The sequence below is a fragment of the Tachypleus tridentatus genome, chromosome 7 (genome assembly GCF_004210375.1).
Source record: "Tachypleus tridentatus isolate NWPU-2018 chromosome 7, ASM421037v1, whole genome shotgun sequence".
Classification (NCBI taxonomy): Eukaryota; Metazoa; Arthropoda; class Merostomata; order Xiphosura; family Limulidae; genus Tachypleus; species Tachypleus tridentatus.
In genome coordinates, this window is record NC_134831.1 from 69,482,299 (window position 1) to 69,505,665 (window position 23,367).

The 23,367-nt window shown below is 29.5% G+C and overlaps 1 protein-coding gene across 15 annotated transcripts in view; it reads right to left on the minus strand.

Annotated features, from left to right (window-relative positions):
- The window catches only part of LOC143255909 (trafficking kinesin-binding protein 1-like), a 70,527-nt gene that overhangs the window by 21,626 nt on the left and 25,534 nt on the right, over positions 1 to 23,367 (minus strand). For 14 of the 15 annotated variants that reach the window (XM_076512332.1, XM_076512329.1, XM_076512320.1 and 11 more), the window contains 7 exons: positions 21,238 to 21,314; positions 18,676 to 18,792; positions 15,224 to 15,318; positions 12,752 to 12,836; positions 10,794 to 10,872; positions 8,712 to 8,842; positions 6,002 to 6,288 (listed from right to left, as the gene is read on the minus strand). In XM_076512332.1, coding sequence (XP_076368447.1) covers positions 6,002 to 6,288; positions 8,712 to 8,842; positions 10,794 to 10,872; positions 12,752 to 12,836; positions 15,224 to 15,318; positions 18,676 to 18,792; positions 21,238 to 21,288 — 845 coding nt within the window. In that variant the 5' untranslated portion in view covers positions 21,289 to 21,314. Of the gene's footprint in view, positions 1 to 6,001; positions 6,289 to 8,711; positions 8,843 to 10,793; positions 10,873 to 12,593; positions 12,640 to 12,751; positions 12,837 to 15,223; positions 15,319 to 18,675; positions 18,793 to 21,237; positions 21,315 to 23,367 lie in introns of all 15 variants that reach the window. The other variant, XM_076512319.1, reaches the window with a different exon arrangement.

A 23,367-nucleotide genomic window follows, 5' to 3' on the forward strand; every position in this document is an offset into this window, starting at 1 on the left:
CCAGATTTTGTGAATATATACACTTTATATTGAAAGTAAGAAGTATTAAATCTATAAAGACTTTAAACAAGTACAAAGAGGTCATGTGATCAGTCATATAGACCAACCTTGTGTTGAAAGAGTTAAAAGAAAACTAAACTGTAAGTTCATATTTTTTTATAGTTGATTGATAGAAAAACATTCAGTGTGTGACAATATACAATTAGATAATCTGTTACAACTTAAATGTTTAGTCTGAAATAACAATTTGAGTCAATAAGTAATGTGTGTTTTAAAATATATATCCACATGAAACTTCAAGGTACTATACATGTATGTATTTAAACAGCCATATCAGTGTCCAGTGTTAAAGCACTATGACAGATTATTATACAAAGCACAATGAAACTCTAAACATCAAGCTTACACTTGGAAATCTATAAATAGCTGAAGGGCATGAAACAATCACTAATTTTTCTTCTAAGTTTTAACACAAAGTTTTGGGACAACATGAAACCTATTACTATTAGTTCACTTAGCTATTCCATCCTCTCAATTAAATTAATTTTAAAAAAAAATCTTAAAGTCAATGCATTGATCAAGCTATTTCCTAAATTTACTTTGATTCACTACCTCCATAACATTCAAAGGCAACCCACTCCATAGACAAACCACCCTGTTAGAAAAATGAATTTTTTTAGCTGAAAACAGCATTTAGCCATAGTAAACTACTTACAACTTTTATCAACTCCTTGTTCTTACTAAATAGCTCCTCTGTATCTCAGAATGGCTGGTATGGGTATTAACACTTTTAATGATAAGCAGAGAACAAAGTTTTGACCTAAAGATGACCTATGAAGTTCAAAATGTTGTTTACTGCTTATCAATAAAAGTGTTAATACTCATACCAGCCGTTCTGTGATACATTTCAAGTGGGTTTCTCGTCATCAAGCAATAGCTCCTCTGACCTACCTTTCCCAACATCATTAGCCCCTATAGGCACCACAGAAACTGCATCTCTGCTAGCCCCCTTTATTATATTTCTTGCTACATCAATTATATGCTAGTATGAACAATGTTTATCAGTCTTCTACCAACAATAATATATTCTGAGGATGTCCAGTGGAATGCTAAACAAGTAAAGAAACCCAGTCCTACATTTACATAATTCACTATTAGTGCTACATTGCCATTTATATATTAGTCCTGAATGTTTTTATCGATCCTATGGTTAATGTACTTTTGAAATCTATGTAGTTAAATAAATACGTTAGTCAAAAATCATAATTAGTTTTGCTAACCTATATTAACTAGTCAAGTGTGTATTTCAAACACTAATTATCTAAAAAAAACAATTTAAATATAATTTCTTAAAATTATGAATAATACAATACACTTAACAACTAGAAGGATGAATCCATTATCTACCCACTAGGTTGGTTTCAAACTTCCATAAACATGGCTTCCAACAAGGATTATGTGTAGCCCTGTGCTTGGAATAAAATACAAGTGGATAAGAAACAAAGAAAATACTCAATGCTAGAAATTTCTGATGCTCTAGTAAATATCAATCTTGTAACTAATCACTCTGGTTACAAATGTAAAATTCCTTTAATTTCCAATGACACTCACACACATGCTAACATCACAAGATCTGGCAACCTAAATTTGTACCATGCTTGTTTATCATTTTCATTGTTGCACTAGAAAAAAAAAAATCTGAATGTTTTCCACTGCTAAGCATCAGATGTCAGTACTGTTTCATGTAAGCAGATCTAAAGAGGGTAAAAAAGTTCATTCAGCAATAATAAATAGTTCAAGATACAGAAATACAGCAGAAGGGGCAAAACATACACACAGGTATTTGTTCAGTAAGTAAAGAACACAAATAAATTCAAAGTATAACTAATAAGAACCAAATATCATTCTGTTACATAACAGTTACTAATTATATGGAGATGTTATGTTTATCCAATTTACACTACCTAATTACAAATATTGAAATGTTTCATGGGAGATAAGTGAGCGTGGGTTTTCTTCTCTATGATGGTACATTTTTTATTTTGAAGTTAAAATGTGAATTCCAACTTAATTCTCAGTGATTAAGAATGAAAACACTATAGCAGTTCTGTACATAAAGTTCCCTATTAAATTCTGTATTCTCACAGATATATTCCACTGGTATCCTTCACAAGTAGCTGTTGAATGTTACACATTAACTTTCCATCTTCTGACTTGGTTATTTTAACTGATTTTGTAACCACCATTTTACCACAAAGCTATACACTTTATAACTCTTAATGCAGCAAGCATATCCTCACAAAACTTAGTAAGCTTTTAGTAAACATTAGAACTCTGTTACACCCAATAAAAATCAGATTTTGTATTAAAAATCTCATTTCACATGAATTTTTAAGTGCATATTTTATATGTAGTTAAGTGTAAAGTTATTTTTATTTTAAGAAAAAAAAATTTTCTTCTTACAGTTTTCATATTTCATTTGCAAAATTTTATATTTTGTGTGTTTTTCTCTACCCTCACACTAACTGTAGGAAATATCAGCAATGTATGGTAAAATTAAATATTTTTTTAAAAACAACATGAATGTAATTTACATTTTTCCTATCTTTCTATAGCAAATGCATATTTTAATAGGCAATTTCACATTATTTATTCTTGTAGCCAAACCTAACAGATTTATCAACTCTCAGGATTATTATTTAGATTTACTGCTTTCCAGCTGCACTTAGAACTTCCCAGAGTATAGAAAAACCCATTTAATGCAATGGGGCCACTCAGTATAACCAAGTAACAAGTATGCATGATTAAATCACTTTATATAATATAGATAAACAAATTTTAAAAATTAAAAATAACTAAAGCAGGAAAGAAAAATATTACACAACAAAACAGCATTTCACCACCATTAAGGTGGCATCATCAGGTATTTTAACACAACTTGACACAATACGTTAAATATATACAATGTTGAGGTAGTACACATAACCTTGACCACAGAATAAATATACACTTATTCCTTGCATTTTATTTATTAAAAGTGTATAGCCCATCAAAAATGAGAGTTGATAAAAAAAAGTATAAAGATAACTATGAAATAACTAACAAAAATTACAGGCAGAAGGAATCATAAACTATAATTTAGAATGTATAATAACAGGTGAGTTTTATTGAAAGGAGACAGATGGAATTTATCACCTAACTAAAACAAATGGAAGATATGAATTGAAAAACAAAAGTAACTCTAATAAAGTTTCCACTATTAATATTTCTTTGATTGCATAATTTAAATAGTATGCATTTACACTTGCACAAATATAACTAAATATCAACTAGCTCTAATGTTAATGCTAGTAATAGCAGGTCCATTTGTAGTCTAAGCTTTAGGCCTAATACATAAACGTAATGTAAATCTAATCTGAAACGCTACTTCACTGAAATTCTTGGTAACTTTATTTTGCTTTTATCTACAATTCAATGTTAAAAACTTAGATTTTTCTTTAAATGAAAAAAAATAATGTTATTCATATCATGGAGCATATGGAGAGCCTAAAATACTAGTTGTTTTGCAATTAAGTCTAAAGATAGTGTGCAATAACTTATACTAGGCCCAAGTGCATAAAACATTTCATGAAAGAAAAAAATATCAGTTCCAAATCTAAATCACTTCTGTTATACAATCAAATTTATTTTAAAAAATTCAAACAATTCCAAGAAATCAACATATATATTAAGCATTCAATATAAACACCACAGTTAGTCTAATACCAAATGTTGATAGTTTTGTTGCCAACAATGATATGAATTGTTGAGCATCATCAAAAAAGGAAGTGAGACAAAGACAGAAACTTCTCATTGTATATATTAATAGGTCTGTCCCATTTCATTAAAATAACTTTTCTTATTTCACATTTATTAACATTAAGATCAAAGAAAATAGCAAACAATTTTCTTTTACTACAATGTCCAGTAAAATGTTGGTAGGCATGTGACGGAGCATGATCGTGTTTTGTTATTCTTGTACTTCTGTTTTGACCAGCCTCCCCATATATGAAACAACTATAACAGTTATGCTCAGTTTTGTGAATTACCTGATGATGCCACATTAAATGTGGCAAAATGTTGTTTTATTTTATATTTTTGTCTGTTTCATTTTAGTTGTTTGTAGGTTTAAAGTTGCAATAACTCTTCAAACTTCACTTCACAATGTGTGCATGAAATAATCAGTAACTTAAAAAACATAAAGATCTCTTTTCTAACCTAATACATTTATAATTTTTACATTTTAGTTACTTTTACAACAAAGATTAGATCAATATGTCTAATAATTTCTGATTTACAGCCCTGTAAAATTTTAATAATTTTCTTTTATTTTTGGCGAATTCATTTTTGGGCAACTTTGGCTGCTGAAAGCTGCAAGAATAATGGTGGTAGAAGGCTGAAATTTGCTACACTGACTGAATTCATCTCACAGAATTCAAAAATGGTCTCAAACCAAGTTTATCTCTCTTAGGATTTGCATAGTGAGCCTGAAAATTACCTGAACAATTGCTGATTTATCAACTGATATATTCTACGAAATTTGAAAATAAAATTCAGCTTTGTATCGTATTAAGTCTTAAAGCTATGGCTTATTAAATAAACCAATGCTTTTTACGATTTTGGGTTTTCAGATGATTTTACAGTCTCACTATGAAAATCCTAAGAGAGATAAACATTTTTGAATTCTGAGATTAATTCAGTCAGTGTAGCAAATTTCAGCCTTCTACCACCATTACTCTTGCAGCTTTAAGCAGCCAAAGTTGCCCAAAAATAAATTCACCAAAAATAAATAAAAAATTAATTAAATTTTACAGGGATGTACATCAGAAACTATTAGAGATATTGATCTAATCTTTGGCAAATTTTCATCATATGGGTAGATGAGCACGTGAATTTTTTCAAGGCATTCAGTGTGGGTCACCTGCAGCCCCCTGGATGATTTGACATGGAATGACCCATAATGAAATATGTTTTGATGCCAAGATTGCTTAACACAAACTGATAATAAAGTTTTTGAAATTTTGAATGCAACTCTGTAAAACATTGTGAGATGCACTTTGACTCTTCCACATTCAGGGGGTTATACCACAAGTTAATATCACAACTTCATTCAAAGTTATTAATTTCTAACTACTTGACATTTATAAACATTGAACTACCATAACATATGGCAAGTATTTCTCAAGGAGAAACAAAAGTACTTTAGATCTCTTCACTGAAATGTATCAATTTTATGCTTTGGTGACATTTTGATCATCAGATCCATGTATAAAAATGTATTTTCAGTAAGCATACTTTATTATTAATAATTAAACAGATTAATCAACATATATATATTACTTAGGATGTTGTAAATGGTTGCATTCACTATGAGTTTTTCAGATACTTTTGTTCAATGTTTCAGTGTTTTAAATTTATAGCTTGTTTTCCTTAACTGCTATATATTTCAACCTGGTTTCCTACAAAAGTATGTACTGTGTAGCTTCTTAACATACTTCCCAACAAAACCCCTGCTAATTTATTACTTTAGCTAATTCTAGTTCCACCTGTTCTTAGTACCTTTGTACATTTTATATACTGACCACTCCGTGACATTCTACAAAGGCCTCTGTATGTTTAAACCATGAAATGCCTACAGTGGGAAATTAGAGAAAGAATACACAAAGCAGCCAATGAACCATTGTGTAACAAAATGGATGTACCATATGCTTTGTGACAGCTGCAAACCCGAGAGTCAGAAGGCTGAATGAGTTTTATAGTTTCCTATTAGAGAAGATAAATTATATATGGTATTTGATAAAAAGCAGAAATAATCAGAAAATATTCATGAATGTGCACTGACTGCAAAGATAAATGAATCTTTACAATAGTTCTAAAACTGAAATTAGAAAACTGTGTGTATCTATATAAGATAACTGAACTAAAGTAAAGCAGAAATGATTAATTAAGTTTCAAAACCTACATCTTTTCGTCAGAGATGTAACCATCACTGTCTGGATTTACAGAACTTTCAAGTTCTGATGCCAGCGAGTCTGGGTTGATTAAGGATGAGCTATGCTCAAACGTCCATCGTTTGGCTTTCGGGAGACGATTTCTACAGACTTTTCTGACTTCTTCCTGGAGTTCCTGGAAAGCATCAGCAAGTTCTGCATATTTTTCCTTAATATCTATCAGCTCTTGGGAAAGTTCATTTTGGCACTCTTTTGAGGTCTGAAGACTTGTTTGAAGCTCTTCATTTTCTGTTGTCAACTGGTTGAAGGAAAAGCAGACAACTGTTATCAGAGTTAACAGCCTATATAGATACTAGTACCAAGCTGTAGTTTTACCTACAACTGAAATGTCATATTAAATAGTCTCTTAACCTCTGCAATAAAACCAACAATTACAGCAAGTCAATTATTCTTACCTAAAAATACTATTAAAAATATCTAAACATATTTTATTTTCATTTAAAATGATGCCAATAATAACATTACTGCAGAAAGTACTTCTATCTTCAAAACTACCATTATATAAAAGTTAATCAAACTAATAAAATTATGCATACTTAACACCCATATATTTAAACTACCAAATATTAAAATATAAATAAAAATACCGTTATTACTGGTAATAATGGGGCTGTGGTTCAAGGGCCATCTTCTTCCCCTTCCCATAGCTACAAATTCCAAAATTATGGAAAACTAAAACATAAAACCCTTTGAAGTGTATAAAGTAGTCTGAAAAGTAAACTCAGGATTACACAATACCATTAGATAGATCTTAATTACCACTTGTATCTATCACTTTGTGTGTCACAAATGGAAATAACTAAATATCATGTGATCTGGAATATAATAAAGACTGAAAATTTGATTCAAAAGCAAACTTTCAACCAACATTTAAAAAATAATCATCTTTCCCATGGGAGATTTTCATTTTCTTTCATGACCTTTTTCATCTGTTTAACCCTTTCAGCATGTGCTAGGTTCCGTTGACCAACCTCGTAACCATTTTGTGCTTGTTACAGTTTTCATGATATTACTTCTAAATTAACAACCACAAAATTTGGCAGATTATCAGTAAAATATTACCATACTTTCCTATGTAAAATACCAGATTTTTTTTTTTTTAATTAAGTCTCAAAGTTTGTTAAGCAATGTTTTCTTCACAGCTGTTTTTATTTTCACACATTGCCTATTCAACATACAAAGTAATTTTCATTTTAAAATTAAAAATAATTTTGTGCATGAGAAACTTTTCAAAATTTTATATGCAAAATCTTTATAATGTTCAGATATTATTGTCAAACATTTCTTAAGAAACAACTTTATACTTCACGTTTTTTTCACTAATGAAACCCTGTACAGATTCAATCAATTTGATTGATCCAACAACCACCAAATAAAATTAGAAAATAAATACAAATTATGCCTTTTTTGTTCTAGAATGACAACAAATTATAAAATTAAAACATTAATGTTTGGACTAAATAGCTTAAATATCATAGCATTTTATACTTATATAGATTTATTATTTTTATTATATTGACTTTTCAGTCATGCTTGGCTAACATCACAGAAGTTACAATGATGTGGCTCAAATGCAATCATGTCATCATATCCAACAATAAAAAAAAACTGACCTATCTTAGCTGTGTTTTAATGCATTAGTGTTAAGTAAAATATACAATTCTTAATAACTGAAATGTGTGTGTATATACATTATTTGTATTTACAAACAAGTTCTTAAACTTTTCTCAAAACATAGAAAGTTACTTAGCTACATATGTTGCATTTCTGAGACACCACATATATGTCCAAATGCAATATTATTACTTGTTGCTTTAATGATCATTTCATCCCAGTTATGAGAAAGACGTCATGTGTAAAATTTCAGTACTGATAATTCCAAATTCCACACACATATAAGTACAATTTTTAAAATACCATTATCATGTGTTAAAAAAATTCAATCAAATGAAACTAAATAAGTATGTTGTTGTTACAAACTAAACTTGAACAGCACAGCAAGACAAGTATCTTAAAATGATAAAAATATCAAAGAACATCATAAACATGTATATTTTATATATTCAATGGCAACAAATCTATATTATTAAAGTTTATTTTTACCATTTTAATTAAAAAATGTCATAAATACAAGTGTCAGTAACTGCTTCTGATATTTTTCAATTTGAAAATTTAATGCAAAACAGAAAATTTGTTAATTTTACTTATGGGACCAGTTTAGTAATTTGACCCACTAATGAGGCTAGGTGAAATTAAAATGCCACCAATTATTTAAAATGCTTTTGTTGTTTTCCTTTAACAAAGCTTAAAAACTATGTATACATGTCTGCTAAGGAGAATTAAACCAGACTTCCAAAAACAAACAAAACTAATTTTAAAACATATTGTATGTTCCACCTCACTTCATGTTTACAAAATATACATCTATGACTCCTCACAATATTTTTCATAACTTTTATAATAAAAATACAAGATGCCTGTTGAATCAGTGACATTAAGTTTTTTCAATTGAATTAAAGTTTACCACTGAAATATTTAGTTACAGATATACAATCAGAAAAAATAAAATTAATTACTGTACAGCTAATTTTATTAGGTACTTATTTAATATGCCTATACTGAAAGTACTGTACTGCCTTAGTAGTCTTCATGACTACTCACAGAGCGAACTTTACGCTGAAGGTCAATTGCCTGAGTCAACAGGTGTGTTATTTCTTCTTGCTGTCTATAGTTGTCATCAACTTTTTTTGCCAAGTCTTCCTGTATTGAAACATTCTGCACCCTGAGATAATCTGAAATTAGCACAAATTGACGCTACTATGATAACACGAAATATTTTACCTGTTTGTATTAATAGTCATATGTAGTTAACATGTATTTTATCATCAAGATCTCTGATAATAATAGGTCAGAAGCTTAAGATCACTTTTCATTCATACACATTCATACACTGATATTATCTTTAATTACACATATGTGTAAGAATTTTGTAAGATTACAGATAAATTAATGCTGTAGTACATGGAAGTTAGATGTAATAAACTACAAACAGATTTTTATTCTAAGATAAGTTGTAATCAGCAATGAAAACCTCTTCTATCTATACTGTATTCCAGGATTGGTTTTTGTTGTTAGACAAACATGCTACTCACTTGTACATTCATGACATTTTTGTACATAGCAATTTACCTTTTGTTAACAAAATATGAGTGAAAAGGTAGCTATAATTGTATAAAACTGTTTTTTTTTTGTTAAGAAAACTATTCACAAACCTACACTTAAATTATGGTAAATGCAATGTGATTCAACTGTAATATCCAATGCAGTAAAATTGTCAATTGTAATCTACAATACAATAAAGTTGGGCATCCATTAAGAAAAAAACAACTTTATTTATCCTGCATAACACTCATGTGGAAAAGACTGATCATTAATGGGTAAACCAAGATATCACACCTAAATATAATGGTGAACAACTTAACAGGATTCTGTATTGACTCAGACTGCATCTAATGAGAAACGTGTGGACAACACTGGATCAATAAATTTATTCATGAGAATAATACTTCTTCATCTCACTTCATGATTGGCTCAGTTTGGGTCTACAGCTAGCAATACAGCTTACTATGCTAACAGTTTAAACTATAAATTTCTGATTCTACAATGAGAACAACAGTATCATCAAATCAAATAAAGCCTGATAAAAAAACATGGGTAGCTCAGAAAACCTCAGATAGTCATAGTTAGTAGTCTATATAACCTCCTTAGCCTAACTGTTAATTAATTTCTACATTTCAGCTGCTAATTTGTTTCCATATTCCTAAAATGTACTGTTTGCATATGAGGAGGAAATATGCAATCCAAGTCCTTTTTTCTGCCTGAACAGGCTTAGCATGTTTGGGAGGAAACAGGGCAAGTTCTGGAAATAGTGATCAACCCATTTAACTTCCAATCTCCTGGTGAATAAATGCTGATAAATCCCCTGTCGGGTCATCCACACCTGAGGCCTGTGACATTGCACTAGTTACAGGTATGACTCCAAACTTTAAAACTCTTAACTAAGAAGAGTTAACAATAATTAAAAGAAACGTAACAATGCATCTGTGTTAACCTGAAGAAATTTGGAAGCAATATAAATGAAAACCACTTTGTGAGTATACTACAGAATAACGTGAAACTTTAAACAAGCAGAGGGACACATCCAAGCACAAGCACTGTCAAACAAGTAATAGTTTGATAGGGGCATACAGTGCAAGTCGTGGGTCACATATGTCGTGCTCCTATTTGTAGAAAAGTGATGCATAATGATTCATACGAGACCTATTGGAATTATTTGATACCAATAAGAAGGAGCTAAAGGCTTGTGCCATACATAAAGCAAAGTTTGGATACAGAAGACAGCTACGAATTAGAATAACCTTGCAAGAGCAGGGAAGAACCATATCAAAACTATATTTCTGTTAGGAAACTAATCTTTCTAATGCAACAGTTAAACCAAAGAAAACTCATAATGTCTCCCCAACATATACTAACTACAGGTAGGTCAACAGTCATGAACTTAGTGTGCACTGCACCTGTTACTTCAATGTGTTATGGTCTCAATTTTTCCTTGTTTTTCTCCATATTACCTTTATATATAATTTAGATCAAAATGTTGTAACACTTATCCTAAATAAAATTTGTTGCAACACCACTAGCAAAAGTTTGACATGATAAACACATTCAAACAAATACTTGACTTACTAAGTTCTTTAACAAAGTCATTTATTAGCTGCATTTCTTTCTTTTCTTCTTCTTCAATACTGACAGACTGTATAACAGCCTACAGTAAACACACAAAAAGGGTAACTTTGTCAAAAACAGTAAATAAAACTAAGGATGACACAAAGTGTACATGTTAGAGCCCAGTAATTCTGCATAATAATATCAATTTAAAGTACAAAAGTTAATCACAGGAAAAATATTACATTTCCTTTAAGCAATGCAACTGTACACAGCAATTATAAGAAAAATGAAATTCTGATTACATAAACTGAATAAATAAAAAACTATAATCATGATCACATGAAGAATACACTAAAGTTCAGACAAATAGTATGACAGTCTACTACACATTCAGTTTATAAACAACTTGTTTGTTTTTAAGGTCAGTATTGCACAACTGACTACTTGCACTCTGCCAACTTCTGGTATCACACATGAATTTTAGTGTTGTAAGTTTACTGCATTTATCAAATTAAAAAAGTCAAATGTGTATAAATAATTATTGACCAGAATATTCATTTAAAAAAGTAATAAGTAAGTACTTGAAAGCTACCCAATTTTATGGAGTAATATCATGGTTTAAATTGTAAAATGACATGCACTCAACGTTATTAGTTAATCTTATATTTCAAACTGCAAAACTACATTAAAAATAAATAAATAACAAACATATAATATATGTTTTTAATATATAATTAAATACTAAATATAACTAAACTGTACAGTTATAAAAATTGACTTATGACTTCAACTAATCATGTTATCCATTAAAAAGATCATTTGTTCATTACTATAAATGTAATATTTATATTAAGATTTGAATGATTTGTGACATAAAACAGATAAACTATCACCTAAGATGTTGTTCAAACCATCACATTTTAACTGAGAAAATTACTTTCAACAACCATTACCTCACACTTTCTTTCAGAGTTACTAACATCACTACATTTATCATAGCCTCATCTGCAAGTTATCACTAACATACTTTGAATTTCATTCATTTAATAACATATGATAACAACCTAACACTTACTTCTACTATATGGTACCAATCTAATACTTACTGCAGATGTGTGGTACAAAATTTAATAGTGAATGCCACTAATTCCTCACATACAATAAATAATACTAGATAACGCTTGTGGTTGTTCCAGATAAATGGAGGTACAGTCAAACAAATTTAGTCATAAGTTGTACTCTAGATATTTAATAAAAGAGAAGTATCAGACACATCATTGTTTTGAACAGAATAATGGTCCATTTCTGAGGTGTACTGTCAACTATTACTTCATTAATTTACTTCTTCAAATTCACTATTAAAATTTATTAGCAATCAAGCTTGCATCCATGAATATATGCCTAAGAGCTAATAGTACTGCTACTTATATAAGTAATGTTTAAAAAGAAAAATACCTCATCTGACAAGATGTAAATATTTACTTCTAAAACTAACAATTCACCATAAAATAACATGTTCATAGCACAGATTTCACACCAAGAATAAAACATACCTGAATATAAACTGATTAATAATACAAATCTAGATACAAATGAAATCATTTTCAACTATAACATTATTTACAGTTTAACAACTGAAATTTTTAACATAACAATTGTGTAACTATGATAATTCCTATCTAATGCAAAGTACTTATCCAATACTGAGTACCTTACAATATACTAATTAACTGTTTTGTGAAAACAGAAACATTAAGTCAGTTCTATATGACAGTTTATATTACACTACTTTAGATAACTCATTTAGTACATGCTTACTGTGAAGTTCCATTTTTTTGCACAACTAGCTGCAAATTGACACATTCTGTAAATAAACATACATACACAAGTGTTTATAAGGCACTGTAACATTAACACTATATTAATGTGTATAACAGACAATGACACAATAATAGCTTGTAATGTAAAGAACTAACATCCTGTCTGAGTTGTATGTTCTCTTTCTCTAGATCTTGCACTTTTTTGGTCAGTAGTTCCCAGTTGACCATTCCTCTTTCCTTCCTGAAACATCAACAGAACTTAGAAAAGTTCAACTGAAACAAATGAAGCACACTACCCCAATCAGTGTAATTAGTCATTTTAACAGATGATTTTGAAGTTCCGTATTTTCAAGTTCCAGACACTGATAAGATATCCTATAATATTTACCTATCACAACTTATTGGTTATTCTACAACTTGTTATAATTTAGAAGATTTTAGAAAGATATACCTCAAACACTACCAATAAATGTTTAAGTGGAGTAGAAAGTTTTCTCTCAACAAATTATACATAGCATTTATTTTAACTTAATGGTCAATACAATTTAGTTTTCACCAAAATGTATAACATTAACAATTTTGTCACTTTTCATACAATATTATGAAAACTTATTTTATAAAATAAAATAATACTAACTATACATAAATCTTCATCCTTGCCTTATATAACTTTACACAAACCTAAGCATTCTACCTTTCAAAATTATTCTTTTATTCAAACCTTAGTACTACTGATTCAACTATTCTTCATGGTGTGGACATTGACTCAGTTTAAGTAACAAAATCAAATGTAACATTCTTCATCCTATGCATACATACTCTAACCCAAGTCCAAACATTTATCACACTACAGAAATATAAAACTGTATCTGTTACCTCTGACTATCCTAAAATTCTAACATAATTTTGCTTCAATTAGTCTATTATTTTTAAGAAGTTTGGCCATTGGGTAAAATTTTTTTAAAGCAAGATCATGCTCAAATACTATGAAGGATTGAGACAGGTAAAGAATAGATGAAATACATTATCTGTTATATATTCAATAGCTAGAAATCCTTTGTCCACCAAATATGTAAGTGTTAAACATGATGACCATAGTGTAACAACTTGCACCTACAGTACATTGGCTTCTACAAACCATTCTTATGAGACACAAGTAACTCTCTATAAGTGTTAAAACATCCTAATAACAATATTTGGACTAAAAATATACAGTACATAAATATTTGTAGCTTAAGTGTGTGACACAAACATTATCTGAACAATGTACACTGACCACATAAAATGTATCTAAAAGTGATTAACAACTCACAGAATATCAAATTACAGAACTTAACAGTTTATTTTCAGCTGTATTTAAAACTATCAGAACTTTCCTCAGAGGGAGCCATGGGATTATGTTATGATCATAAAAAATATTTGTGAAGTTCACAGACAATAATGACTTTGTTCAGAGCATACTGAAATCAACCCATAATGAAAATCAAATATTGTATATGAGATTAGATAAATAAAACTTTTTCACTGAATAAACTTCAACTGTGACATTAATGTTTTTAATGTGTGTAAGCTACTACATGTGTATTTTCTATATAATTTTTTAAAAATTCATTTGTGCAAGATTCGCTTGCCGAGATTTGATAGTTAAATATCATAAAACAATATAAGCTTAAATTTTTAAGTCAGTCAGAGAATGCAATGATGCCCAACTGTGTAAAACAAGTTAAAACGAAAAGTACACAGGATACCACATGCTCAATAAAATTTGTGGAAACAGTGCTTAAGTGAGTAAGAAAGGAAAAACTTTGTTCTTTCTTGGCACAAACCACCATTTGAAACCTGAATTTTAGAATTATAAATCCATAAACCTAACACTGATCCACAGCAGACAATTAAAAGTACTTACACAACATTATAGCTTGTTTATTGCAATTAAGTAATTTGACTTTTTATCATAAAAACCTTCTGTTTTAAAAAAAATATATATAGTTTCCTCTTTTATTATAAATATATTCAACATTATGCTATAACTAACAATATCTAAAGAAATTAAGACATTTTATGCTAGCTAGCTTTCTTTAATATTACAAAAGCAAAAGACAAGATACATCATAGATCAAGTTTGTATAACATGTTGTCAAACCAAGTTTAAAAACTCATTGGTGTGCACCTGTTTTCACATAATCTTCTAATTTTTGCAAAAGTAATAAATATTAATAAATATTTAATCATCAAAGTTTTTCATTTATAAACATAAAACTATATTATCATTTCTGTTTACGAAGTGGAGCAATTAGTAAAATTCAAAACAATATTTTTTTTACTCACCCATTCCTTTCAACTGATAATTGACAAACTTTATTATTGGTAAAACAAAACTCTTGTAATCATGTAAATATGTACAAAAGTTCTTAGTCTCTTAGTTCTATCCCAATAACAAATTATCTGTGTTAAAATCAAAAGGAACAATGCATTCTAAAATATTATTTGCTAGTTCCTTGTTCATCATTTCTCAATTTTTTCTGACATTAACCTGAGTTTACTATTATGATGGTACAAAAAGTTCACCAATACAACTTCCTTATTTAAAATGCATATGTTATAAATGTGTTGTTTCATATCACTCACGTTGGTGACCCAGACTCAGAGTCAGTATCAAGATCTTGGGTGTAGATCTGCAACAGGCCATTCTTAAGAGCTAAATCGTGACGTAGCTGAGTGATCTAACATAGGAAAATGTGAAACAAATACAGCATCATATCAACTTTGAAGAAGTAAAACATTATTTTAAATAGACAAAAAAATATTCAAACTTTCATGTAGAGAAAGAAATATAAAATAAAGTAGAATTGGAGATCAACTAAATTGACTTTTCTTTACAAAATCTACAGAAATGTGATAGAATCCTTTACCATACACTTAACTACTACTTTTTCATAGAGGTTTAGTTAATGTGTCTGACCTTTCTAACCACAAAGTAAGCATTACAGTTTCCATTCTATAACTTTAAATATGATGTGTATTTTCAAGAAATTTATCAAGATTTCAATTAACATTCGAAGTCTTTTATACACAAAAAAAAATAATTCTTTTTTTAAATCAAGTATTTTTACTAAAGATTTGTTCATAAATACATGAAGTCAGCATTGACTACCCTGAGTGCAAAGTGATTTTTCTGTTAAGACTAAAAATATATTTCTTCATCTGAAATGTTTTTAATTTCATTAGCATAACCACCTTCTAAAACCTCCTAAAAAAACATGAAACTTTGTTCAGTAAAGCTTTATATTTTATTTGTCCTTTAATTATTATAACTTAACTTTTTCTAAGACAAGAGGCTTAACTTAATTCCCTTAGCTCTTCAATCTGAAAACTGAGAGAAAAACTTTAAAACTGATACCAAAATTGACAATATTCTGTACTAAAAACAACATTGCATCATATGTCATTCGACAAAATAAAGCTTTTCCTTTCTATTGATTATAAATGATATAATTTAAAATGTCAAAGTGGATGAAATAGGTGGATGTGGCAAATGGGTCTTATTTTCTAGTTTATGACTCTGTAAACAAATAAGGTTGAAAGGTATAAAAGTGCGACTTTACCTTAGAAATAGATATTATAACGAGAGTATTAGTAAATACATTAGAGAAGTGAGAAGACTTGAGTGAAAACAAATTTATTGATTCTCATATTGCTGGAGACTGAGTTTATTTCAATATTCCTTTATAAGATTAAAAACTTAAAACACATATGTAACTAAAACTTTATTTAAAAACTGTATTTTGATAGAAGGTTATTAACATATATTGAAAATATAATGGTTCAACTAAGTTCTGAATGTAGCAGGCTCTGACATTTTTGTTCAGTATAAAACCACTGAAAATAATGGACATTCACCTGGTGATTTCAAATCTTATAATATGTATCAATACACCAGGCTTACATTTTCAGTATTGAACTGAAAACAATAAACTGTCAGAATTTCAACACAAGTTGCCTGACCATGCATATTTTATTTAGACAAAACTGGAGATGAAATGTTTGCTATAATTAAACAAAAAATTTCACCGACATAAATCATAAAACACTGAACGTTGCTGATAAACCTTTTCAGTTGTGATACTTTTCATTTTGCAACTATTCAACAGATACAATTTACTTATATTATTAAAGATATACAACAAAAACCTTTATAATAAATTTTATACCGTTTTTATTCGTTTATAAGACGGGTCCCAACTTCACCTGAGAGATTGTCGATATTCTGTTTAGACTCGTTTATAAGACGAAGGAAGGAAAGCAGGTAACGAGAGAAAAGTGAAAAAAATGAAAATTAATAGAAACCTAATTTTGGGTTTCGTATACGATATTTCGATTTCAGATTAGAAGGAGAAAAATAGAAGAGATAGAAAAGTGAAAATAGAATTGGATTGCCAAGGTAGCAGCCAAGTGTTCGGAAAGAAACCGACAAGATGCTAAAAGATGTGTCTTTATTGATTCTTCTTCGTTAGCACTGTGGATGCATTGTGCTTACCGGTATGACGTTATAGGGAAAAACGAAGTCCCACGCGCCCTTCAACGAACGATGCGCTGACTCACAATCACAGATCTAATAATAAAAAGATAGCTCACTTCCCTATTTTCCCTGTCTGAAATATCTGTACAGTTCTGAGTGAACTAAATTTATTTTCTATGTCTGTAGACCTCGCCTATAAGACGGGCCCCCCCAATTTGAGCCCAAAATCTCGAGGAAAAATCCCCGTCTTATAAGCGAGTAAACACGGTAGTTCCAATTAACCCTCATTAGTTTTACCATTAACACACTGGATTAACCATAATACAAATGATTTTCCATATTGATAAATCTTCACTATTGAAAATTTAATTAGTAATCTGTATATTTGCTTTCCAAATCCAAACAGCTATTTTGACAAATCTGTATTTCTCAAGACGGCTGGTATGGCCAAACCAGCCATCTTGAGATTACATTTTTACTTCAAGTTGGTTTCTCATCATCATGAAATCTGTACTTGCTATAGATACATGATTTGGTTATCCATAATCTCTACACCTATCAGAGTCAAAAGTACAGGTTGATCAGAAAAGCAATGAAAGTGATAATTATTGACCAAAATAGACCTGCACTAGCTCGAGGTCATCAGTTTACATTAGTTTTTTTTTCATAATGACCTTAACTCACACTGAGTACCCTACTGTGCAAGCAAAATAAAAGTGGCACAAGTCAAGATGATGCCAGCATTGTTCTCAGAGTGGCTGAAGAATCTAAACAAGAGGATGCATTTAATGAAGAAAAAATTATTATTCTTATGGACAATATGCTAATCATGCTGATTCAGACCAAGAGCTGCCTAATGTAAAACTTTTCTACTTGCCACTAAACATTAGGCTTATAGATACCAGTATAGCCAAGCCATTCAAAGCTTGCTACCAACATCAACTGATAATTTTATTGTTGACACAATTTTTTATTTTTTACTAGTTGCAGACCCATCCCATCTTCTCACTGTGCACCATTTGCTGCCATACATTGCACAACAGTTATTTGTTTCTATATTATTTTGTTAATAATCCATGATCTATCCTTCACACTGCATATGTCTATTGAAATCACCACTTAAAGCTAAGAAAATATTTACTCTTTGTCATTATTATTTTTTCACATATTGTTTAGTTTCAGTTCACATACTTCTTCATACAGTATCATATCTGTTTAACTTCAGAGGACATTAGCTCTATAAACATATGCGAGAAGTGTAAATATTCTTAGTTTTACCTGAAAAAAACATAAATGTAAAAACATCATTTGAGTCAGCAAAGACAAAGTCTTTGGTATATTACAATTTCTAAATGTCATCAAAATATCTAGGAGACAAATATTTTAACATACCACTTATCTTACAAATTAGTGAAGCAAACAACATGTAAGAAATAAAAGACATATAATTTTGTATCATGATCATCACAACACAGATGGAAACGGTGCACTTAGTTATAAATCGTCAAAAGCAAAACACACACAATTTGTATTAGAACTAATAAACAAAAAATGTACTTACATTTTCATTAGCTATAGTAAGCTCATGTTCCAATTGCTCATTCTTCTGTTGAAGATCTTTGTTTTTTTCAAGCAAAGTCTGACCAATACGAGCTGCTAATTCAAGGTCTCCCTCTTTCTAGAGGTTAAGATAATTGTAGTGGAATACACTTTCAAATATCACAATTTTATTTTTGTGAAAAAGACAATCTAGTGATACAGTTCTCATAAGTAAACTTCTACTCTAGTATACTTATGTAATTCAGACCCTAACCAATAAATCATGACATTTTAGAAACATACTGATGGAATTTAAAGTATTTAGGTAACAAAAATTCTAGAGATTATAAAGTTACTTTAAACTATACATGTGAAGCCTTCTCTGAATTATTTTTTCATAATTTTATTTTTTATATTTAAATTGTGTATAAGAAACATCAGTTTCATTCCAAAGAGTTTGGACACTGTACAGGATGTTCACAAGTCATACTGTACAACACAGTTAAGCTTCCTTTCTCAAAAACTGTCTACTTTTTATTTCTCTTCACTTAGTGACAGATAAAATTCACATGTTCAATATAATGGAAAGTATAATGGATCACCCAATACTAACACCAATCATTCCTGAAAAATAAAAAAAAAAAATTATCATGTTCTTTTTGGTGAAATTCCAATTTACCTAGTAGTAGCAGTTAAGTGAAAATAACTAAATATAGGATTTCCATAATCACAACTATACACAAGTGCAAACTTCAATACACAACTGAAACATCTTTTCATATGTAATGTACATTTTCATATAGAATCTATGAATGACTTGAAACACACTCTATATAATATATAATTATCTCTTTAGTTCATAATGATTTGAGGATTTTTCTAATTTGTAATTAAAAGTATTGATAAAGCAACTTACTGACACCATAATGAGAATTAATATAAAACTTCCTAAAGGCTTTGGACAGGGTATAACCCTGAATAAACACTGAGTTAAAGTTTAAAACCAGTGTAAACAAAATCATGTGCAGTTTTTTACAGCAAAGCAACACTGGGCTATCTACTGAGTTCTCTGAGGGGAATCAAACCCCTAATTTTAGCATCATAAATCTGTAGACTAATCACTGTACCAGCAGGAGGTGTAAAGAAAAGCCACACAGAATAAAATATAAAATATTTTAATGACCAAGAAAAAAACATTGTAACACATCAAAAACACTTATATGGCTTATTCAGGATGTTTAGAAGAAAAATCAGAGTTCTGAATAAGTGCTATTGTTTTTTATATTATGTATCAAAAGATGTAAAATAATATAAATTTTATGTGGCACTAAGTATTTCTGATAGTGCATCATAATGAAAAAGAATAATAATAAAGGCATCAACCTATAACTGGCAATCCTAAAGTGTGTGTTTTTCTTATAGCAAAGTCACATTTGAATCAGAGACTAGCATATTCATTCCATCAAGTGAAAGACTAATAAGAAATTTGATACATTTTCATCATGCTAAATAAAAATAACCAACACCCTTAAATTTTTCTTTAATCTCTCTCTTCTTAATCAAAAGTTACTTCAGACTCTGACTCATATATTTTACCATTTTGATGGGAAGAAATCATTTCAATCATCTAACGATATGTTGAATCATATTACCTTATGCTTAACTCCCTATGGTCTTATTGCTCAATAAATGTTTTTCTAACACTTGTGAAAATAATTGCAGCATCTAACTTAAATTTGACATAGACAAAAATAAAATTTCAGGTTTTGAATAGACATTGAAAAAAATCCATTACTGTCCTTTTTCCTCAATAAACCAAGACTTTTTGTTTTATCCTTGTCTGTCTAATAACCCTTAGTTTTGAGTAAATACCTTGTCACAAGCCATATACAATATTAAATGACAAGTTGGTGTTGGTGGTTAAAATGACCTAATACATTGAATTCTCTTCTCTCTTGAAATTCTTATTAAGAGTCTGTTATCCTCCCCAAAATGACTGACCACCATGGTAGTACACAGACTTATTCTTGTCTAATTAATCATCCAAACCGTAAAACTAAAAATCTAGTGACAGGAAGCAAATATGTAGACATTATAGACTTCAACTTCTTTTAAATATGCACTTTTTATGTAACGTGAGAAAAATACGATTACAGAAACTGAATTCATAAAATACACCCAAGTTAAATTACGTCACTTGATATACATACACCTACATCTAGCACTATTAACAAGATATTTAACGTTTTCTTATTTCTCGTTACAGCTACAATGCATCAATAACAAAGATGGTACAATTCAACATTTCATTTGTATTAGTATCTTTTTTGTGAAAATATCTCAATTACGTAATTTGATTAATAGTCAGTGTGGACTGTTGTGTATTTGACATTAATAAACATGGTATTCTGACAATTCAGGCAACATACTTGTGCCATATAAAAAAATATCATTAATACTTCAGCATGATGATAATTTTAAGTGCAGTTTAGTAAACCCATTTCAAATTTCCTGGCTGAAACACCACATCTAGTCTAATAAGCAATTAAAACACATCTGTGGTTAACTACAAACAAAGTTTTACCTCCTCCAATAGCTTAGTCACGGCTTCAATATCATTGTATGCCTTGGTCATCTGGCTTAAGCGGCCTCCACATGAGACTTCTCAAACAAAAGAAAAATTCATGTCACACAATATATCTATCAGTTTTTTCTCACACAAAATATCAGAGCATAAAATTTTTCCAAGACATCTTTTAATTTGATACAAGATAATTTTCAATCATATTACTACTATTTTATGACAGGAAAACTCATTACGAAAAAATTACTCTGACAATGTTTTGTTAAGAAGGAGCTAGCAGAAAAATAAGTTTATTTCATTAAATCTTATTTAGTTGCAAAAAACAATGGATAACAATATTCTGTATTTTGAGTTTTATATGATTTATTTTGTGAACTTGAAAATGAGTCACAGATTGAGATGGAAAATCTTAATCTGGTGGATGTACACAATTTAACAATACCAATTTTTTCAAAAAGTTATAGTAAGTTATTAATTCTGCAAGTAATGGTGACCTTTTGTTCAAAAACAAATTTCAGCCAAACAATACTCTGCATCAGTTGTAGGTAAAATTAAAAACAACACTGATAGATCAACAAACATTTTTATTAGAGAAGAAAATACTGAAATAAGAGATGTTAATGATGAATTAGCAAAAATTTCATGACTTTTTAATGTCCATTTCATATGGATTACACAAAAAGCTGCATCAGGACATACATATTTGAATGTAACTGTCATACAAATATTTGTAAATAATGGTTTATATTGTGAAAAACCATAATATTTTTGTTACTAATCTAGCAGTGTTCAAATATAACAATTATTTGAAAATACAAAAGCCAGTGTTTCAGCATTTATTCAATTTCTGTCCAATTGTCACTGCAAGAGCTTTCAAGGATTCTTCCTCCTCTCTCATAACGTTCTTAAGGACTTGCCACTATGAAGAGGCTAAAGTTTCTTTTCTATCCAGTTTTCTCGAAATTTTCATCAGCTGATAAAAGAAACTGGTTAATGTCAGACTTCAGTCTAATTTTCTTACATTTGGGATCTTTCAGCTTGAATTCAATTTCGTCAACCTTTCCCTTGTCACCCTTCTGTGGCTTCTGTTTTCTGAATGTATGTTTTCTTCTACATATGTCCCACACATTTCAAACAAAGATAAGCATCTATGCAGTTTTATTTACATTCAGGACACCCCTAACATGTCTACTGAGGTCAATTAAAAACTGACATTTTTTTTGGTTTTATTAAGTCTTGTTAAATTTTAAAATTCAAGTATATTTATATAAAGTTCAGTATGAGTGTTATGTATTTGATTGAGGTGAAGTGTTATGTAGTGTAGTGCAGGGTGTTTTGTTAAAGGGAAGAGTTAAGTATTATATGACTGGGGTGTTTTTTGTTTTTTTTATTCTGTGTTGTGTTCATTTGTAACACTTCATTTTGTTATTATCTAGTTTCTTTCATTATTTATTGTTTCTGAATGTAAAATGTGTCATAGTTTGTAAAATAACATTATGATGTGTTCCATCATGTTCTACTGTATTTTAATTACCAGAGCCTGTGCTGGTTTGTCTATATTATTATTATGGTTTTATGTAGTTTTAATTTGTAAACATGTTAATCATAGTGTTTTTGTAATTTAAACTATTATCATTAAAGTCCTAATTTAAATATCTTTGTTGAAATATTTTGGTGTTTTATATATTGCAAATTTTTCCTGTTTCCATGGTAACCAGTTAATTCATCTCATTATCATAGTGATGAAACCTAAGTTAATTTTTTATTATTTCAGTGATTTATGGCATTATTATTTTTGTGTTAACAACATAAATTTGACAATTTTTAGTCAATAATTTATAACATGTTTAGTATGTAACATTGAAATTTTTTTTTCCTGTTCATAGATTGTCATAATTTTACTTTATTATTGTGGTGCTCCATTCATTATTAGAATATTTCTTTTATGCTGGATGTATTCCATTGCATTGCTAAAGTATCAATTTAATACATAGTTTTCTTTGCTAACGAGCTAACAAATGCAACATGTTCTTGCTTCTCTTGAAAAGGATTTTTTTCTTTTCTATTCATGTGACATTTCTTTGTTTGAGGACACTTTGTGACAATTTTTGTACTGATTTTTTCTTTGTT